This window comes from Exophiala mesophila, assembly GCF_000836275.1.
Source record: "Exophiala mesophila strain CBS 40295 unplaced genomic scaffold supercont1.5, whole genome shotgun sequence".
Classification (NCBI taxonomy): domain Eukaryota; kingdom Fungi; phylum Ascomycota; class Eurotiomycetes; order Chaetothyriales; family Herpotrichiellaceae; genus Exophiala; species Exophiala mesophila.
In genome coordinates this window covers 3,283,065-3,298,660 of record NW_015622508.1, presented here as the reverse complement: position 1 = coordinate 3,298,660, position 15,596 = coordinate 3,283,065, and the positions used below count along the sequence as shown (strand labels likewise).

The following is a 15,596-nucleotide window of genomic DNA, read 5'->3' as shown; positions in this document are numbered from 1 at the left end:
GAGTCAAGAATACCAATGAAGAGTCCCAAACGAGGGGACAGCCTCGGACCAGCACACAATGGCTGTTGTTTGCACAATTAACCATGGCTAGAGTGCAGAGATGAACCACCGCCCCGATGTCGCCGGCGGAAAAATTCGGGCTTATGGGAGGATATCCAGGGCGAGATGTGTCGGTCAAGTTCGGGAGCGGGCCGGAAAACACCCCGACACGACCATGAATCTAGACAAGTCGACGATTCAATTTAGTTGATGGGCAAATTGTCTGCATAGAGACTTTTGGTTGATTGAAGGAGTTGTCGCGATTAGAGCATCAAGAGAATGAGATGGGCATGAAGGCATTCCTGCCTTCCTTCCTTGATTCATTCCTTTCTTTGTCATCACATGGAAATGACATTTTCTGGGAAGGAACAAAACCATATTTTTGGGAAGGAGCCTCCTGTGTATGACTGGCCGCCATTTACCGAGGTTGATCATCACGTGTTTCTGGTGGTTGACTGTTGCACCAATCATCATCCGAGCTGATTTCCCCCCGCATCTCCGAAAGTTGTCTGCCACTGCGCGGCTGCGCCCACACCCAGTGACCCATCAGTCTCTTCCTACACTACTCCCTACTCCGTACACTGCGCACAGATTTCCACATGCCTGGCATCCCACACAACACCTTGACACGACCCCTGGGATACCTCACTGGTCTTCTCCCTTGGACCACTCACCAATAAGCCCAGTGGGATCAGCTCCCCACCAAAATCCCCGCCCGGGCTCGTCCAGCCGCCTGGCCACTTTGTGCCACTCGTGCCACTCGTGCCACTGGAATCGTTCTAGCGAAAGCTATGATGACATGGCCGTTTTGCTCAAGTCCATTTTTCAGCCCCCGTGCCTGGGGCCCCTCTAGCGGGAGTCTATCCGTGCCTCGGCGGAAAGGGAGCTCGACATGACAAGAATTTTGTGAGGCACACCGGAAAAGTGTGTCCTGTGATGCGGAACCGTAGCTGTCTGTACCTGAGCACGCGTCCGTACAGTGACGATTTCACGACTTGGCCGTGCGCCAAAGGAAAATTGCTTGGAGTCTACGGAGTTACTTGTTGCCATTCCCCATGCTTCGGATCAGAACGGTGCATTTTCGGCTCCTGCTCAGCACATCTTCCCAGACCCTCTTGTATACTAAAACAACTCGGTCTTCCTCAGTTTGACTCTCGCTTTCCCCGCTGGTTTTTTTCTCGACCTTTTGGACTTTCCACCTCTCTCCTCTCCAGCCAATTGTGCAGAGCTATTTGACTGGATTAGAAAAACTGTTTCTTTTGCATCGGATTTGCTGTGCTTGATACCACTGTCGTTGCCATACTTAAAGTAGCCAGCTGGGTCACTGGAGCTTGCAGCGCAAAAGCCAGGCTATTTCCCCTTTGCAAGACACGAACAGAAATCAACCACTGGTGGAGCCACCGTTCTCAGAACCACCTTCTTTGACCACCCGCAACGATCCTCATCCGAGGCGGCAGTCGCGACCATGTCGGCGAAAAGTGTCAAGGGTGAAGGGGGCAAAAAGCCCGCGAGCGCTGCAACCAACCTAATAGCCGGTGGTGGTGCGGGCATGATGGAAGCCCTGGTGTGTCATCCCTTGGACACAATCAAAGTGCGAATGCAGCTTTCAAGACGAGGAAGAACACCTGGACAAAAGCCGCGTGGGTTCTACCAGACTGGAAAGGACATTGTTAAACGAGAAACATTCCTGGGCTTATACAAGGGACTGGGTGCCGTGTTAAGTGGTATCATCCCCAAGATGGCTATTCGATTCACATCGTATGAATGGTACAAGCAAGCATTAGCCAATGAACAAGGAGTGGTGACTTCCAAAGCGACGTTTTTGGGTATGTGGGAAAAGCACCACGTTTCTTAAGCATGCTTACTGACTTGATGACAGCTGGTCTCGGTGCAGGTGTTACCGAAGCTGTCGCCGTTGTGACACCCATGGAAGTGGTCAAGATTCGGATGCAGGCTCAATACCACAGTCTGTCGGACCCACTGGACGTTCCCAAGTACCGAAGCGCACCTCATGCTCTCCTGACGGTGGTCCGAGAGGAAGGCATCGGCGCACTTTATCGCGGAGTGTCTCTGACCGCATTGAGACAAGGAACCAACCAGGCCGTCAACTTCACCGCATACTCCGAGTTCAAGGAGCAGCTACAAAAGTGGCAACCACAGTACGAAGGCCAGAACCTGCCGTCATACCAAACGACATTTATCGGTTTGATTTCCGGTGCCATGGGACCTTTCTCGAATGCTCCCATTGACACGATCAAGACCCGACTCCAGAAGACACCTGCGGAACCGGGTCAGACTGCGGTTTCCAGAATTGTGAACATCTCTCGAGACATGTTCAAGCAAGAAGGCGCTCGAGCATTCTACAAGGGAATCACTCCGCGAGTGATGCGAGTGGCGCCCGGCCAAGCAGTCACCTTCACAGTGTATGAATACCTCAAGAAGAAACTAGAAGACAGCCGGATACCGTTCACAGGAGGCAGCTACGAGGAATAAAGAGGCAGAACGCTCAACCTTGACGTTTAGCATGGCATTGAACATGATTGAATTGGTGCATGATGATTCGGCATTGTCAAATCACTGTATGAGGCCACCATCTCATGTATCATCCGGCATGGCGAGGCATTCAAAAAACGCAGAATTAGGTTGATCTTGTACATAGAGTGGCGCATACTTGAATATGGTTTGTTGGACAATCTAATGTGCATTTACGCAAGCAGGATTGCATCTTGAAAAGAGAGTCGACGTCAGAATTGTTGATCTGTTGATCTGTTGATCTGGTCATCTTTTTCATAATGGCATCGATAGAGCGGCAAGTATTCATGGCCCAATGCAGCTCGAAGCCTGGCCCCCTCAGCCTTTTGGCGGGCAGGCGGGGCTGACATGAGACTGCGCCTGCCCTTCGCCTCGTGTCTACGTGACTCCAAGTAACTTCCTCCACGTGTCTATCAAGTTCATCCCACCAACAAGGCCGTGATTCAGTCTCTGACAAACCCGATTAGCCCTTCCAAATACCATTCACCGTTCAAGAATTGGGCACTATATGCTACGACAAGAGGCCGGGTCAGTCTTGTGATTGTTTACCCTCTGACACCTCTCCAAGGCTCCCGTCTCCGACCCTGGTTAACCCTCCGAGAGGAAACTATCCGAGTGTGACATCCAACACAATATAGTTCTTGCACCAACAGAAGACGAAGCACCTTTGTCCTTGGCCTTCAACTTCCCTTCGACCCTTCCTCCACGTCCCAGCATCCAAACCAGTCAGACTAGCCATCATGCAATCTGGAATATCAGGTTCGTCCACGATATTCAGATTCCCAGACAGCCCCCAAGACCATTCTCGACCAAGTCCAACATCAAACTAACCACTCTGCTGCCTACCTACAGCCTCCGCCGACCTTCATGCGGCTTTCAAGTCCTTTACCAGTGACAGCACCCTTTTTGCTCTCCCCATCACCATTACATCCGAGTCCCTGACCCCACTCGCCGCAATCCCATTTCCCTCAGGCTCATCCACCCTGGAAACCTCGCTCAATGCCCTGTCGGAGCTGCTGACACCCACCACTCCTCTGTACCTCCTTCTCCGCCGCACTCCACAGTCCCCGTCATTGATCTCCGCCGCATACATCCCTTCAAGATCCCCTGTCCGCCAGAAGACCTTGTTTGCAGCCACGCGGGCAACCCTGGTGCGGGAACTCGGGCAAGAGAAATTCGCCGAGTCGGTCTTTCTGACTGAGCGCGAGGAAGTTTTGGACGTCACCACGTGGAACGATGCTAGTGGCGGGCCCCAGGGTACATCCGGTCAGGGCAATGCCGACAGCGCCATCCTCAGCACCGAGGAACGCGAGCTGCAGGCGGTGAAAAGAGCCGAGGACGAGGAGCGACATGGCACACGTGGCCGGGACCTGATGGGCGACGGAGGCAGCGGTGCTAAAGCTGGTGGTGTGTCAAGCACCGGCATCCAGATCAACGTAACCGACGATGCTAAAGCTGCATTTCGAGAGATTGCCGCCGCCCAGCAGAGTGGACACAGCACAGGTCTTCTGGTCCAGTTTGGGATCGAGATCAAGGGCGAGACCATTAAGCATTCCAAAACGCACCGCGGTGTCGAGCCGAGTAGTGTGCATTCCCATATTCCATCCGACACTCCGAGTTACAATTTCTACGTTGCATCGGCGGGCTCTAGTGCCGTCATCTTCATCTACGTCTGCCCGGGCACGAGCAAGATCAAGGAACGCATGATTTACGCCTCGAGTCGCCTAGCTGTCTTGACCATCGCCAAGCAAGAAGGCGTCAAGGTCGTCAAGAATCTCGAGGCCGGCGACCCGGAAGATTTGAGTGGCGGCAGAATCAACGAGGAAATCGCTATTCACCTCGGTCCGCAGGATGACGGTGACAGTCAGCCCGGCAGTGGCACTGCGACCCCGAGTGGCGGCAGGTCGGCTGGATTTGCAAGACCCAAAAGACCTGGAAAGAGGTGATAAGACACGACCGCATGGGAAAATTGTCTGTTGTCGACTTGTTGGAAGACCGTGTCAGGAGCACCAACAACCCTTGACATCGATTGGCCATTGCATTCCATACATGTAGATCGGTTCACAGCATAGCGGCAAGAGATCGCACGTCGAATAAACAAAAGATTCTTGGGTCATACATGGATGGACATGGAATGGCATTTTTGAATTTTTCGAATTGATGAGTTCTACTTTGTTCAGATGCATATCAACTCAAGCCATTATCGTGATGATAATGATCATAATTGGAATGAGCACGACTGAGCAATCCTCAAAGAATGCACATAATCCCCATCCCAAAGCAGAGTACCGACATTCTCAACTCTCATCGTCATGTGATTTCCGTCGTTTTGCGGCGGCCGTAAACTGCAGGTCGAAGACTGAGTATGAAATCGTCCCAGCCCACCGACTCTTGCTCATGCCCAGACCGGTGCATCCCCCCGTCGCTTCCGGGGGAGTGATTCAAACGTGATGAGTGCACATTCTGCAAAACCCCCTCTCATAACCTAAGAAGGTTGAGGTGTTTGTTCCCTGTGTAATAGTACCCGTCTGATTCTGGCTCGAACTTGTTGATCGTCTTGCTGGAAACCATGTCGACGCTGGGACTGGCTGATTTGAAAGAGCTGGCGGCATGATAGGCGAGCCATTATGGATTAAATACCGCACGGGTGGCGGATTGGCCTCGATATTGCCGGCTTCGAACTGCGGTGGAAGTGTCCCAGTCATGGCTATCATCAGCGCTCTCTCATATTGAAAAGCCGTATTGCCATTTCCTGCCTGCTGTACAAGGCAACTGCTGATGTTCTTCCTTGTCAAAGGCACAATCGTCCCACTGGCGAGTCATTCTGTGTCATTGCAAACATGTCACCAAAATGGATCAGTACTGATTTCTGAAATTCTTCTTTTGATAGAACAGATCGGTCCTGGAACTTCCAAGATTTATAATCTTAGGACATCCATCGCGGTCTTTTTCCAGACGGGTACATTCGAAACAGTAAAAGGCGTCCGAGATGCCTTCGCCACCGCAGACGACGCATTTGTTCTGGTAGTTGCCGAACGAACACTCATCGCAGATGCGCACCAATGTCGTCGGTCGAACATAGCTATCGCATACAGGACACTTGCCATCACATTTATCGCACAGCCGTCCCAAACTGATGCCGGGCGCTTTGCGACACATGACGAGATCTGGGTGGTGGCGAGACATGATTCTGTCAACGAGTGGTAGAGGTTCGAAACGTTTGCGGAAGGTGTGAGGTAGTCGGTTTACAAGGTTGAGAATTCAAGAAGAGAATGATTGAAGGCTCGGAGATGTGTCTGGAGTGAAAAAGAGAGAAGGAAAGAAGAGAAGATGGAAGAATCAGTGGTGATGATCAAAGTGAAAGTGGCAGAGTGGTTAAAAAGCGGCCTCTCAGCCTTGTCGAACAATTGCTAAGCCTTGCCACTATGGAAATCCCTATCGGGACTAGTCGGATTTCTCCGCATAACTAGTGCCAAACAGGAAAGCATAGCGAGGATGATAATAGACTCGACGAGGCTGAAAGAAGATTGATTTCAACAGAGATTTGCTTGCATACATTCTGTAGTAACCGGCCTGCATCTGCTACCCCAGGAGAAGCCATGGTGGACATCTGATTCTTCCTGATCGATAACAAAACAACTCTCGTTGATTGAACGGGCAAGCTAATGTTCTAGCCCACGAGCCCTGTACACCAAGATCCTTGAGATCATCATTCGTTAACTTCATCAGTCCCAAAATGATATCTTCAGCAGTTGCCATTCCTGAGCCTGCGCCCTCGTCCCCTCCTACACACCATGATCGAAACACCACAACTCTCAAAAGGCGTCAATCATCGATATCCGAGGCCTCGGACTCAAACAAGAGGCCTCGACTAACCAGCGAGTCCTCGCCCTCGACATCGGCGCGCCAACATGTATCATCTCCCACCGCGACAACGACAGCGACATCGACACCGGCCATGACGGCCGCAACTATTTCCCCTCCGACACGGCAACGGTCCCTCAACACCGACGAAAAATCCCGCAATCGACGACTCTTTGGATCAATCCTAGGCACTCTGTCACAACCAGCTGGGCGCCGAAACAACGGACCGCGCAAACCCAGCGTGTCAGACGCATCACCTGGCGTTTCTCCGTCTGACCGGAGAGCGGAGATCGAGTCGCGCCAGCGGGAACGGCTACGGCGCGAGTCCGAGGAGATCTCACTACAAGCGCGCAGGAAGAAAGAAGAACTGGATCGCTCTCGCCGCGCGGAGCAAAGACTGTGGGATGCCGAGGCAATGGAGATCCGGCATCGTAATATGCGGGCTGCGGCAGGGTTTCTGAGGACCAACGTGGAGCCTCAGTTGTATTATCGGCCGTGGGAGATGAGGGACGAAGATACCAAGAGAGTGGAAAGACAAAAGACCGAGGTGGAGGACATTATTCGCAGCGAGATTGAAAAATGGGAGAACGACAAGGTGCGGGCTGACGGAGAAGAAAGAGATGGTTCCAATCCAACAGGGCATGACCAAGGAAATGGAACTCAGGCGGCAAACGACCATGATTCGTCTCACGGCTCAATACATGAACAGGGTGGTTCTGGGAACAAATCCAACGGCAGTGCCAAGGTCGACGAGGTCGTGAGAGAAGATCCCCCCGTGCCCTCTGAAAGCAATGGGCAACACGAATCAAGTGCAGTCGATGCGAGTACAGGTTCACGGGTAGATGGGACCGATGACGCCAGACCACAACCAAGTCGAAATGAGGATGAGCATGGCGGGGAAGAGCTCGAGCAGGGCCAGGAAGACGATGTGATATACTAGATCACAGCTCGAACCAAGAACAACTCGTCTGGACACAAGCGTCTGTGGCATCGTTAGGCGATGCAAGCTCTGAGAATTGAAACATGATTTTTGTCCCCTGGTTCATACCAGCGACCACTGGCGCTACTAGAGCAATAAATGCGTGGCCCATTGCCAACTCAAATCCTGCCACGAATCGTCCACCTCAAAGGTCAAATATTCCGTGTGAGACTCGGAGCTCTGCATTGTGTATTCGATTTCTTCTAGCCACTCGGCCCGGTCCAATCTTTGTCTCTGGTAGTGTGCAGGAGAATCGCCAATTGGCCACTTCCCTTTGCGGGCCATGTACATCTCCAGCTTCACACACAAGCACTCCGGTGATTTCTTGTCGTCTCTGACTTCCCAAGCTTCGTCTCGCAGGTTGGTGAATGTGCCGGACAGTGTGACGGTTTGTAAGTTGCATGCATCCCGGATTTCTCCAAACAGCTCCATCACAGAATCTTCTCCACTGGCGGATAGGATGTTTGGTAAGATGGTGACATCTTCAAGATGGAGATGATGGAGGGTGGCAGAGTGGTTTCGGAGGAAGGCCAGCAGAGGCGAGATTTCGGTGTTGAAGGAGCAAAAGGACACGTGTTTCAACGTCGGGAATATCATGCCTGTTACGGCGTTTGAGATTTTATTCTGTGGAGGAGATCGTGGAGATCGTGGTTGTCGTGTTAAGGTCCCGAGGTGGATTGAAAGATGCTGCAACTTGGAGAAGAGCGACAGGTAAGTTACCAATCGTTTCAGGTGTTGGGGTTGCATAAGTTGGTCGCGGTCGAAGGATTCGTTATTGAGGCCCAGCTTCAATTTCTGTGTCCTGGTCATGCGCAGTTCTTGCTCGGTCTGAGTGAAGGGATAAAGGATGTCGCCCCAAGACAAGGGATCTAGGGTTAGCGATTCCAGCTGCAGGGACATGCAGACGCGGTAGAAGTGGCGGAAGGGAGATCGAGCAACGGGCCACGCGGGAGACAAGATGAAGGAGGACAAGAGAGGCTCGTAATCACAGCCATTTCTCTGGCAGCAGATCTCTTGAAGATGGGGGAAGCTGGTCAAGACACTTCGGATATCAGTTGGGCGAATCGACTCAAAGGCGACTTGCTCTCGGAGAATATCCATGTAGGCCAAGTAGAGAGCATCGATCTGTTCCTCAGAGATGGTCCGGACGGCGAGGCCACTGATGGAGGTGTAACTCTTCTGTAGGATTAGGGTACGGAAGCCATGACTTCGCAGTTGCTGACCGTGATTGGGGTTGAGGACATCAGTGTTGAGATGAACAGACCTGACATGTTTTTGAAGATGTGAGGCAGTGCTCACGCAGTCGATTCGACGCCAACTTCGGTGGAGCGGGCGAAGGTGGATTGTGTGGAAGAGAGGAATAGCAGCAGCCGAGGCGCACGCTTTGTTCAGCAACCGCACATGCCTGAGAGAGGATGAATCGAGAGTCTGAAAGATCAAGACAAGCAGTTCATGGGGTAGCTCAGACAAGGACATGATGCCATGAAGAGAATGTGCCAGGTGACCAGGTCACAGGTTAATCTGATAGCGGTAGCAATGGTTACTTCCTGCGTCGAGTCGACGACTGACGACGTAGAGTTGGATGCCCACCTACTACTCAAACGATTGCTGTGCGAGGGTTGGAAGAATTAACAATGCCGTTGTCTGTTTTGTAGATGACTGTGATACATGATAATCATATCCATAAAACCACAAGAGTAAATCATGGTAAACAATTAATATGAAATACGATTGAGTCAAACAGACGTGATAACCTTCACTTCACGCCTTGATGCCTTTGCAATGGCGCGTCTCACTCCACGCGTCTATACTCTGCCGTAGTCATAATCGCCTCTCAGGGTCATGTGACTCTCGCAGATCCTGGCTAGGAAGACAAGTTCCAAAGGATCTGATTGGCTGATAATTGGGATAAGATGGTAGATCGACAGTGCAGATGCGTATGGTCGTGCTGCACTGTGCGTCCATGTGAAAAGTGACTATTTGGAGTTGTTTTTCATGAGGCTTGATATCCAGCATATATCCAGATCACATACTTGACTACTACATCAACTATGGGCCATGATTCAAGCGTGACCTGAGCCCATTGATGTGTACCTTAGGCATCAAATTCACGTGAGAGTTTAGTCTACGTCACATCACGTGCGCATGCGCATGCGCGTTACCTCACTTACGCTACACTCGATTCCAAAGACAAAGAAAGACATTCCAGCACCATTTTCTTCTCTTCTTTCTTTTCTCGCTTGGTCATGTATCGACAGTGACAACGGTTCTAGTGCACTTTTGATCTCTGTTGATGCATTCCCTATTGATTCCTGTCCTCTTCCTTCTCGCCTATTGAAGAACCTACTATCACACCTCGATCCTTCTCATGGGCATGGCTTCTTTCTCAACTTTTAACCTCCCGCTGCAGGTCGCCTTGGCAAGGGCACTATGAATAGTTGAAGCTCCTTTTTCCTGACAGTCGGTCCATCTCTGATTGCCAAATACTCAAGTCTATTCTCACAAGCACTGAAATGGATCACAACGGTTCCCTAGACCAGGTCTCGACCATCCACATTCTTACCTTGAATTGCTGGGGCCTGAAGTACCTATCCAAACATCGTTCGGAACGCTTGTCCGAAATAGGCAATCGGCTTGCTACATACTCACCTCAATTAGATATTGTCGGCCTCCAAGAATGCTGGACATTCTCCGACTACTTGACAATCAGAAATAGGACCCGATCCACCCTTCCATATGGCAAGTTCTACCATTCGGGAATCTTCGGTGGCGGGTTGGCCATTTTAAGTAGATGGCCGATTCGCGAGTCGACCATGTATCGCTATTCTTTGAACGGTCGACCAACGGCGTTCTTCCGAGGAGACTGGTTTGTGGGCAAAGGTGTTGGCTGCGCCACGATTGCACTGCCGGACGGGGGCAACGTCGAGGTGTTTAATACCCATCTACATGCACCATACGAAAGGGAGCCGAATGACAGCTACATCTGTCATCGAACAGGTCAAGCATGGGAAATCGCCAAATTGATGCGTGCAGCTTCACAGCGTGGAAGCTTGGTCATTGGTTTGGGGGATTTCAACATGGTCCCTCTAAGTTTTGCGCACGTCTTGATCGAGAGTCAAGCAGGTGTGCAAGATGTGTGGAGAGTGGTGAAGCCTCAAAGTAGTGTCGGGGCAAGCATCGACCCGCCAGAGAAGGAGAGACGGAAAAGACTCGGGGAGCCAGATATCCCAGATGTGGCAACGAGCCTCGAGGAGCATGGCCATACTTGTGACTCGATATTGAACACATGGCGTTGGAACAAGGCGCATCAGAAACATCTGGAAGAGGGTCAAGACCGAGAAATTCCACTGACAGACCCAGACCCCAAATCCAAGCGTTTGGATTACATATTTTGCAGTGGAGTGGGAAATGGATGGAGAGTCGACAGGGTTCAGGTTGCTTTGACCGAGAGACACCCAAGTCTTCGTTGTTCTTTGAGTGACCATTTCGCCGTGCAAGCCACGCTTGAAAGAAGTTCGCTCCGACTCAAAACATCCACCGAGATCGAGGTGCATGCAGCACTCAATGACTCCCAGGAGCAAGATGCCAGCCTGCAAGTCGCGAATGTTGACGATAAGGACTTTGACAAAGCAATCTCCAAGGAGGGGACGCGATTCCATCTGGGACAGGATTTCTACCAGGATATACTCCAGATGATACACACATATACTCTACGGGAACGAAAGCAAAGAAGGTATCGGCTTTTGCATTTTGTGGGATCAGCACTGGTCTCGATTGGTTGCTTTGTGGCTACTTGGTGGTCTCCAAGGAATTTTGTGTCGTTCATCTTGATCTTGTTGAGCAGTCTGGGACTCATGGCCGGTACCGTAGATGGATTGATCGGCGGCCTATTTGTTGGGTCTGAACTGCGGGCACTGGCTGAATTTGAATGGGAGGTGCGAAATGCATTACATCTTGCTGGGGGACCAGCGTTGGAAGATCAATCGTTGAGGGATTGGTATGACTGAGAAAATACAACCAGTTGGAGTCTGCCAGCAACAACGTCCTGTCGTTGATTGATGGTGATTCACGGATAGGCAATGGTGAGAAGAAGCGCCCCGGATGAAAGGCGCTTACATGCATACGCTGAGTTGGCATAATGGTTACTGGCCTATCGCACCAGTATTAGGCCAAAACCAGCGGGGACTTGAAATGCCCGCACAAATGCGACATGTTTAAGAGTGCGGGCCAGGGCAAAGTGAAGATTGGACAGGACAATGAGGGAAAGGGAGAAGCTAATTCCACGGAACGGTGGCTGCGTTGAGTCGCCCCAAGAAAGTGGGAAAAAAGAGAATAGAAGAAATTGTGAGAGTGAAATGCATGGGCAACAAGACAGAGGGAGAGAAGAGAAGAGAGAAGAGACAGAAGAATATCAGCGGTGGCTGGAGGCGGCAGCGATGAGGATGAGTTGCAGCTTTGGGAGGGTTTTGTTGTTATTGTTGATGGAGGCCCAAGGACAGAACCCAAGGCCCCCCCCCCCCCCCCCCCGGATAAAACTCCCAGTTGGGGGCGTTTTGGGCTCTCAGGCGACTTTACGGCGCCTGGAACCTTGGATTTGCGCACTGGCAACCTCGCAACTCGCAACTCGCAACTCGAAACACGAAACAGAAGACAGACACTCTAAAGCGCTGCTCCTCCCGCCCATCCCATGCCTGGCAACCCTTTTACTTCTTCTTTTCCCACCGCTCTCTCAACAAAATCACCGTCACTTGGTGCGATTTTCATTTCAACCTGGTCGCTGACAACTTATTTCGCCATCTGAACAATTTCAAATCGCTGCGACAGTCTAACCTCGAGGTATGTCCATGCACATCCACGCGATTCCCCTTCTTGATCGCCATGTTCCCCCAAGCTCCACCTCTGCCCACCCAGGTGTCTGCCTGCTCACCAGAGGTGCCTACAATATCGTTGGGTTGCTTCAATAGTCCAGTCTTTGTCGCATGTCCATCATCTGCCTGTTATCATCCTTTCACAAATATTCTACACTCCTTGGTGAAGCTGCATCTGTTGTTATCTGACCGTTCATCCATTGCCCCATTTCATCGCGTTCCCCGCCTTTTCCCTCCAGTCATTTATTCAGTCGGATCCTGAGAGATCAGCCCACCAGCCAACTGACTGACTGACAAACTGTCTAGCTGACACAATCAACTGATTACACTCCACGCACATCTTCCCACCAAACACACAACCACCAACAACCACAATGGCGCAAACACGCGGCGCAACCGGCAACTCCAAGCCTCGAGTCTTCCCAACCGTCAGCGTCGAGCCCGTTCGGAAGCGCAAGGCCACTACAGGAACGGGCGCGACGGGCAAAAAGAAGAAGACCGCGACTGGGGGAGTGAGCAAAAAACGCGCTCCTGCAGCGTCCAGCAAAGGCAAGTCATCGGTCAAGGACAAGATCGAAGGCGCCGTAGACAAGTTGACCGGCAGCGTCGAGAACAAGCCTGCAAAGAAAGCCGCAGGTACCAAGAAGATCAGTGGCACCGATGGCAAGACCAGCAAGACGGCCAAGATTAACAAGGTCTAGAGGAGACCGAGTTGGCCAGCCGACCACTGCGACATACATGAGTGGCCATTGACTCAACCTGGGTTTGCATTCGTTGGCTAGCGACACGGTTGGACCCATTGGACGGCATACCAAATATGCTAGCAACACGGAAAATGCACACAGTAACGGAATGGGCTAGGTGAAGTCTCTTTACGAGTGACGGATGGGTTGAGAAAGCGGGAGTGCGAGTGGATGGAAACGGCGTCTTGACGGTTGAATTTCATTTGCACGCTTGGACATTGTAATGCTAGGCTATCTTCTGCTCTGCTCTGCTATCGCTCAAGGATATCCGGGGCTAACGAAATACATCACTGGATTGCCTCTTCGTTTGTGAATTCATAAAACCTCGTTGCGCAAAAAAGGCGGCATCAATTCGTGGAGATCGTTGCAAACGTTTCATTGGGTTGCTTATTCATGCTACATATGTTGGCAAGTTATGCCTTTGTCCATCATGACATGTTCCATGTCCCATTCCATTGCATCTTGGTCATTCTCTGGTCCTTCCAGTAAGCACACGCTTCTCATTGATTCATGTTGATCTCAAACGCCTTGTTCCATGTCTCGCTACCAACTCATACGAGCATGGTGCAAAACTCCCTCAGTGTACAATGTAATTCCTCGTCGTCAACTTGATCTTCAGCTGATCAATTAGCAACAACCTTTTTCATTTAGTCGTCAAGACTGTCCCTTCGGTTCCGTCTGTAACCATTTGCCTTGTTCTGTCCACCAAGACCTGGAATTGGGTGATGATAGCTCATGGTGTTTTGACTCTGGGCATCCAACTCTGTCTGCTGATGGAACGATCCTGGGACGGTTCGAATCGGTCTCTGCGGGCTAACATTCTTGTTGGATGGGTGGTAGCGAGATGATCGAGCGGCTTCGGTGGCAGTAAAGGTGCTGTCCTGACCGTACGAGAAATCCCGGCGGCTCTGGCGTTTCTCAGGGCTGGCGTGCCGTGGAGGTGGTGGCGGGTGGTTGTTGGGACGATAGCTCTGGCTAAAGACATTGCTGGTTCGGTCACTTCCACTGTACTCGGTACTGAAGCATTGTCCATCCGAGTCTTTGTTCAATCCGCCAACTCGAGCCACTTTCTCATGACGATAGGCTCGCACGTCATTATCGTGACCGCCCTCCCACTCTGCCTCCCGGGCCTCGCGGATTTTGCGTTCTTTGTTGGTCTCTTTCCTTGCCTTGTACTTCTTGCCTTGTTTTTCTGAGAGAATTGGAGCGTCTGAGGAAAGATCGACATTGGTCATGGTCTCAGTGGATGCGTCGTATGAAGATCTGCTATTCTTATCAGAGTATCCATCCCCGACCACGCTGCCACCACCAAGAGCCGTGCTTTTGGTTGCATTGCTAAGGGTGGTGCCGTTGGGGCCCTTCCGTCTCAAGACAGACGATTTGTAGTCGTCCCAATCTCCTTTTCTCCATTGAAATCCCCCGTTCTTGGCCCAGAAAAAGAACCAGATGATGAGAACGACAAATGCGGCTCCTATGATTGCAAAGAGAGCTTGGATGCCTTTCATGTTGACGTCGGTTGGGTCGACGGAGCCTTCTGAAGGGTTGAAATTGGGATCAAGCTCGATATCTCTCGCCGTGAGAACATTGAACGTCTCAATTGGTGAGAGAAGCGGGGAGACATCATCATTTCGGGGCACTAGAGGGTTGTGGTCTCCAAAGACAAACGATCTTTTGCTCGAGAATGATGTGAGAGAGTCTCTAGGCTTGACATCATGAACGTCGAGTTCAAGGGAGGAGAAGATGAGATCGGGAATATCGAGTTTGGAGGTGACAGGCGCCATGCGGATGCAAGGTGAGCCAGATGGCCCGTGAATCGAGCTTTGATCAGATGTCTATGCCTCCTCCGTAGGGTGCGAAAGTGGACGGAGGGTCGCGCTCGGATGGGGTTGATGTGGTCGGTGCTCTTGGAATAATTATTTGGCAATCAGAGAAAGATCCACCGATAATGATTGAGGATGTAGACACTTACTTCAACTCTTTGCAGAACGAGAAATATGTGATGATTTATGGTGGTAGAAGTCGTTATGCTGGTAATTGCGGTGGCTGGAACCTGGCGTGCCTGCCACCTTTGTAGGTGAGACGCTGCAGGTGACGTGGACCAAGACTATTTACATCTTCCTAATCGGGCAGGAATTATGCGACAGCTCATCTCTACGACGACCAGAGGGACCAAAAATGTCTAATATGGTAATCATGCTAAACATATCTAATATGCACCCACTATCACCTTTTTTTCGGTGCTTTTGAACCCTCGTAACCCCCAGATTGTTAGGCCCTGGCCCCTCCGACCTTATCGCCCCATCGCCCCTCCTGGCTCTCACCAGCCACTCCCCAGAGACCCAATGAATCTTTTGCCTGTGGTGCCTGTCAACCATCGGATCTTTGGAAACCTTGATACAGGGATCGATTAAGAAAGGGACATACGGGGTATATATCATCAAGCTGCTCCACCTGTTTGCAAGTCACCTCACCTCATCTCCGCTACATATCATTGACATCCGCAGGCTCTCAATCTAAGTAGAAGTCACTCATCATGAATCACAATCATGGTCTCTACTTCAGGCCAAGAGG

General features: G+C 51.2%; 8 protein-coding genes across 8 annotated transcripts; 5 read left to right on the top strand and 3 right to left on the bottom strand.

The window, feature by feature from the left end:
- Positions 1–365: 365 nt before the first annotated feature.
- Positions 366–2,783, top strand: PV10_07855 (uncharacterized protein). The gene is made up of 2 exons (XM_016372809.1): positions 366–1,865; positions 1,919–2,783. The coding sequence occupies exons 1-2, from the start codon at positions 1,505–1,507 to the stop codon at positions 2,530–2,532; spliced, it is 975 nt and encodes a 324-aa protein (XP_016222141.1). The 5' UTR covers positions 366–1,504; the 3' UTR covers positions 2,533–2,783.
- Positions 2,784–2,974: 191 nt separating this feature from the next.
- On the top strand, positions 2,975–4,829 carry PV10_07854 (uncharacterized protein). The gene is made up of 2 exons (XM_016372808.1): positions 2,975–3,330; positions 3,424–4,829. The coding sequence occupies exons 1-2, from the start codon at positions 3,312–3,314 to the stop codon at positions 4,515–4,517; spliced, it is 1,113 nt and encodes a 370-aa protein (XP_016222140.1). The 5' UTR covers positions 2,975–3,311; the 3' UTR covers positions 4,518–4,829.
- On the bottom strand, positions 4,683–5,915 carry PV10_07853 (PHD finger-like domain-containing protein 5A). The gene has a single exon (XM_016372807.1). The coding sequence runs from the start codon at positions 5,755–5,757 to the stop codon at positions 5,428–5,430; it is 330 nt and encodes a 109-aa protein (XP_016222139.1). The 5' UTR covers positions 5,758–5,915; the 3' UTR covers positions 4,683–5,427.
- Positions 5,916–6,092: 177 nt separating this feature from the next.
- Positions 6,093–8,281, top strand: PV10_07852 (uncharacterized protein). The gene has a single exon (XM_016372806.1). The coding sequence runs from the start codon at positions 6,308–6,310 to the stop codon at positions 7,373–7,375; it is 1,068 nt and encodes a 355-aa protein (XP_016222138.1). The 5' UTR covers positions 6,093–6,307; the 3' UTR covers positions 7,376–8,281.
- PV10_07851 (uncharacterized protein) lies at positions 7,395–9,127 on the bottom strand. The gene is made up of 2 exons (XM_016372805.1): positions 9,009–9,127; positions 7,395–8,935 (listed from the first exon to the last, which is right to left on the bottom strand). Exon 2 carries the CDS (start codon positions 8,888–8,890, stop codon positions 7,502–7,504), a length of 1,389 nt encoding a protein of 462 aa, XP_016222137.1. The 5' UTR covers positions 8,891–8,935; positions 9,009–9,127; the 3' UTR covers positions 7,395–7,501.
- A 526-nt stretch (positions 9,128–9,653) lies between these two features.
- On the top strand, positions 9,654–11,898 carry PV10_07850 (uncharacterized protein). Its single transcript, XM_016372804.1, has one exon. The coding sequence runs from the start codon at positions 9,928–9,930 to the stop codon at positions 11,419–11,421; it is 1,494 nt and encodes a 497-aa protein (XP_016222136.1). The 5' UTR covers positions 9,654–9,927; the 3' UTR covers positions 11,422–11,898.
- Positions 11,899–11,942: 44 nt separating this feature from the next.
- On the top strand, positions 11,943–13,359 carry PV10_07849 (uncharacterized protein). Its single transcript, XM_016372803.1, has 2 exons — positions 11,943–12,250; positions 12,589–13,359. Exon 2 carries the CDS (start codon positions 12,657–12,659, stop codon positions 12,981–12,983), a length of 327 nt encoding a protein of 108 aa, XP_016222135.1. The 5' UTR covers positions 11,943–12,250; positions 12,589–12,656; the 3' UTR covers positions 12,984–13,359.
- Positions 13,360–13,386: 27 nt separating this feature from the next.
- PV10_07848 (uncharacterized protein) lies at positions 13,387–15,070 on the bottom strand. The gene is made up of 2 exons (XM_016372802.1): positions 14,995–15,070; positions 13,387–14,928 (listed from the first exon to the last, which is right to left on the bottom strand). Exon 2 carries the CDS (start codon positions 14,804–14,806, stop codon positions 13,673–13,675), a length of 1,134 nt encoding a protein of 377 aa, XP_016222134.1. The 5' UTR covers positions 14,807–14,928; positions 14,995–15,070; the 3' UTR covers positions 13,387–13,672.
- Positions 15,071–15,596: the final 526 nt, after the last annotated feature.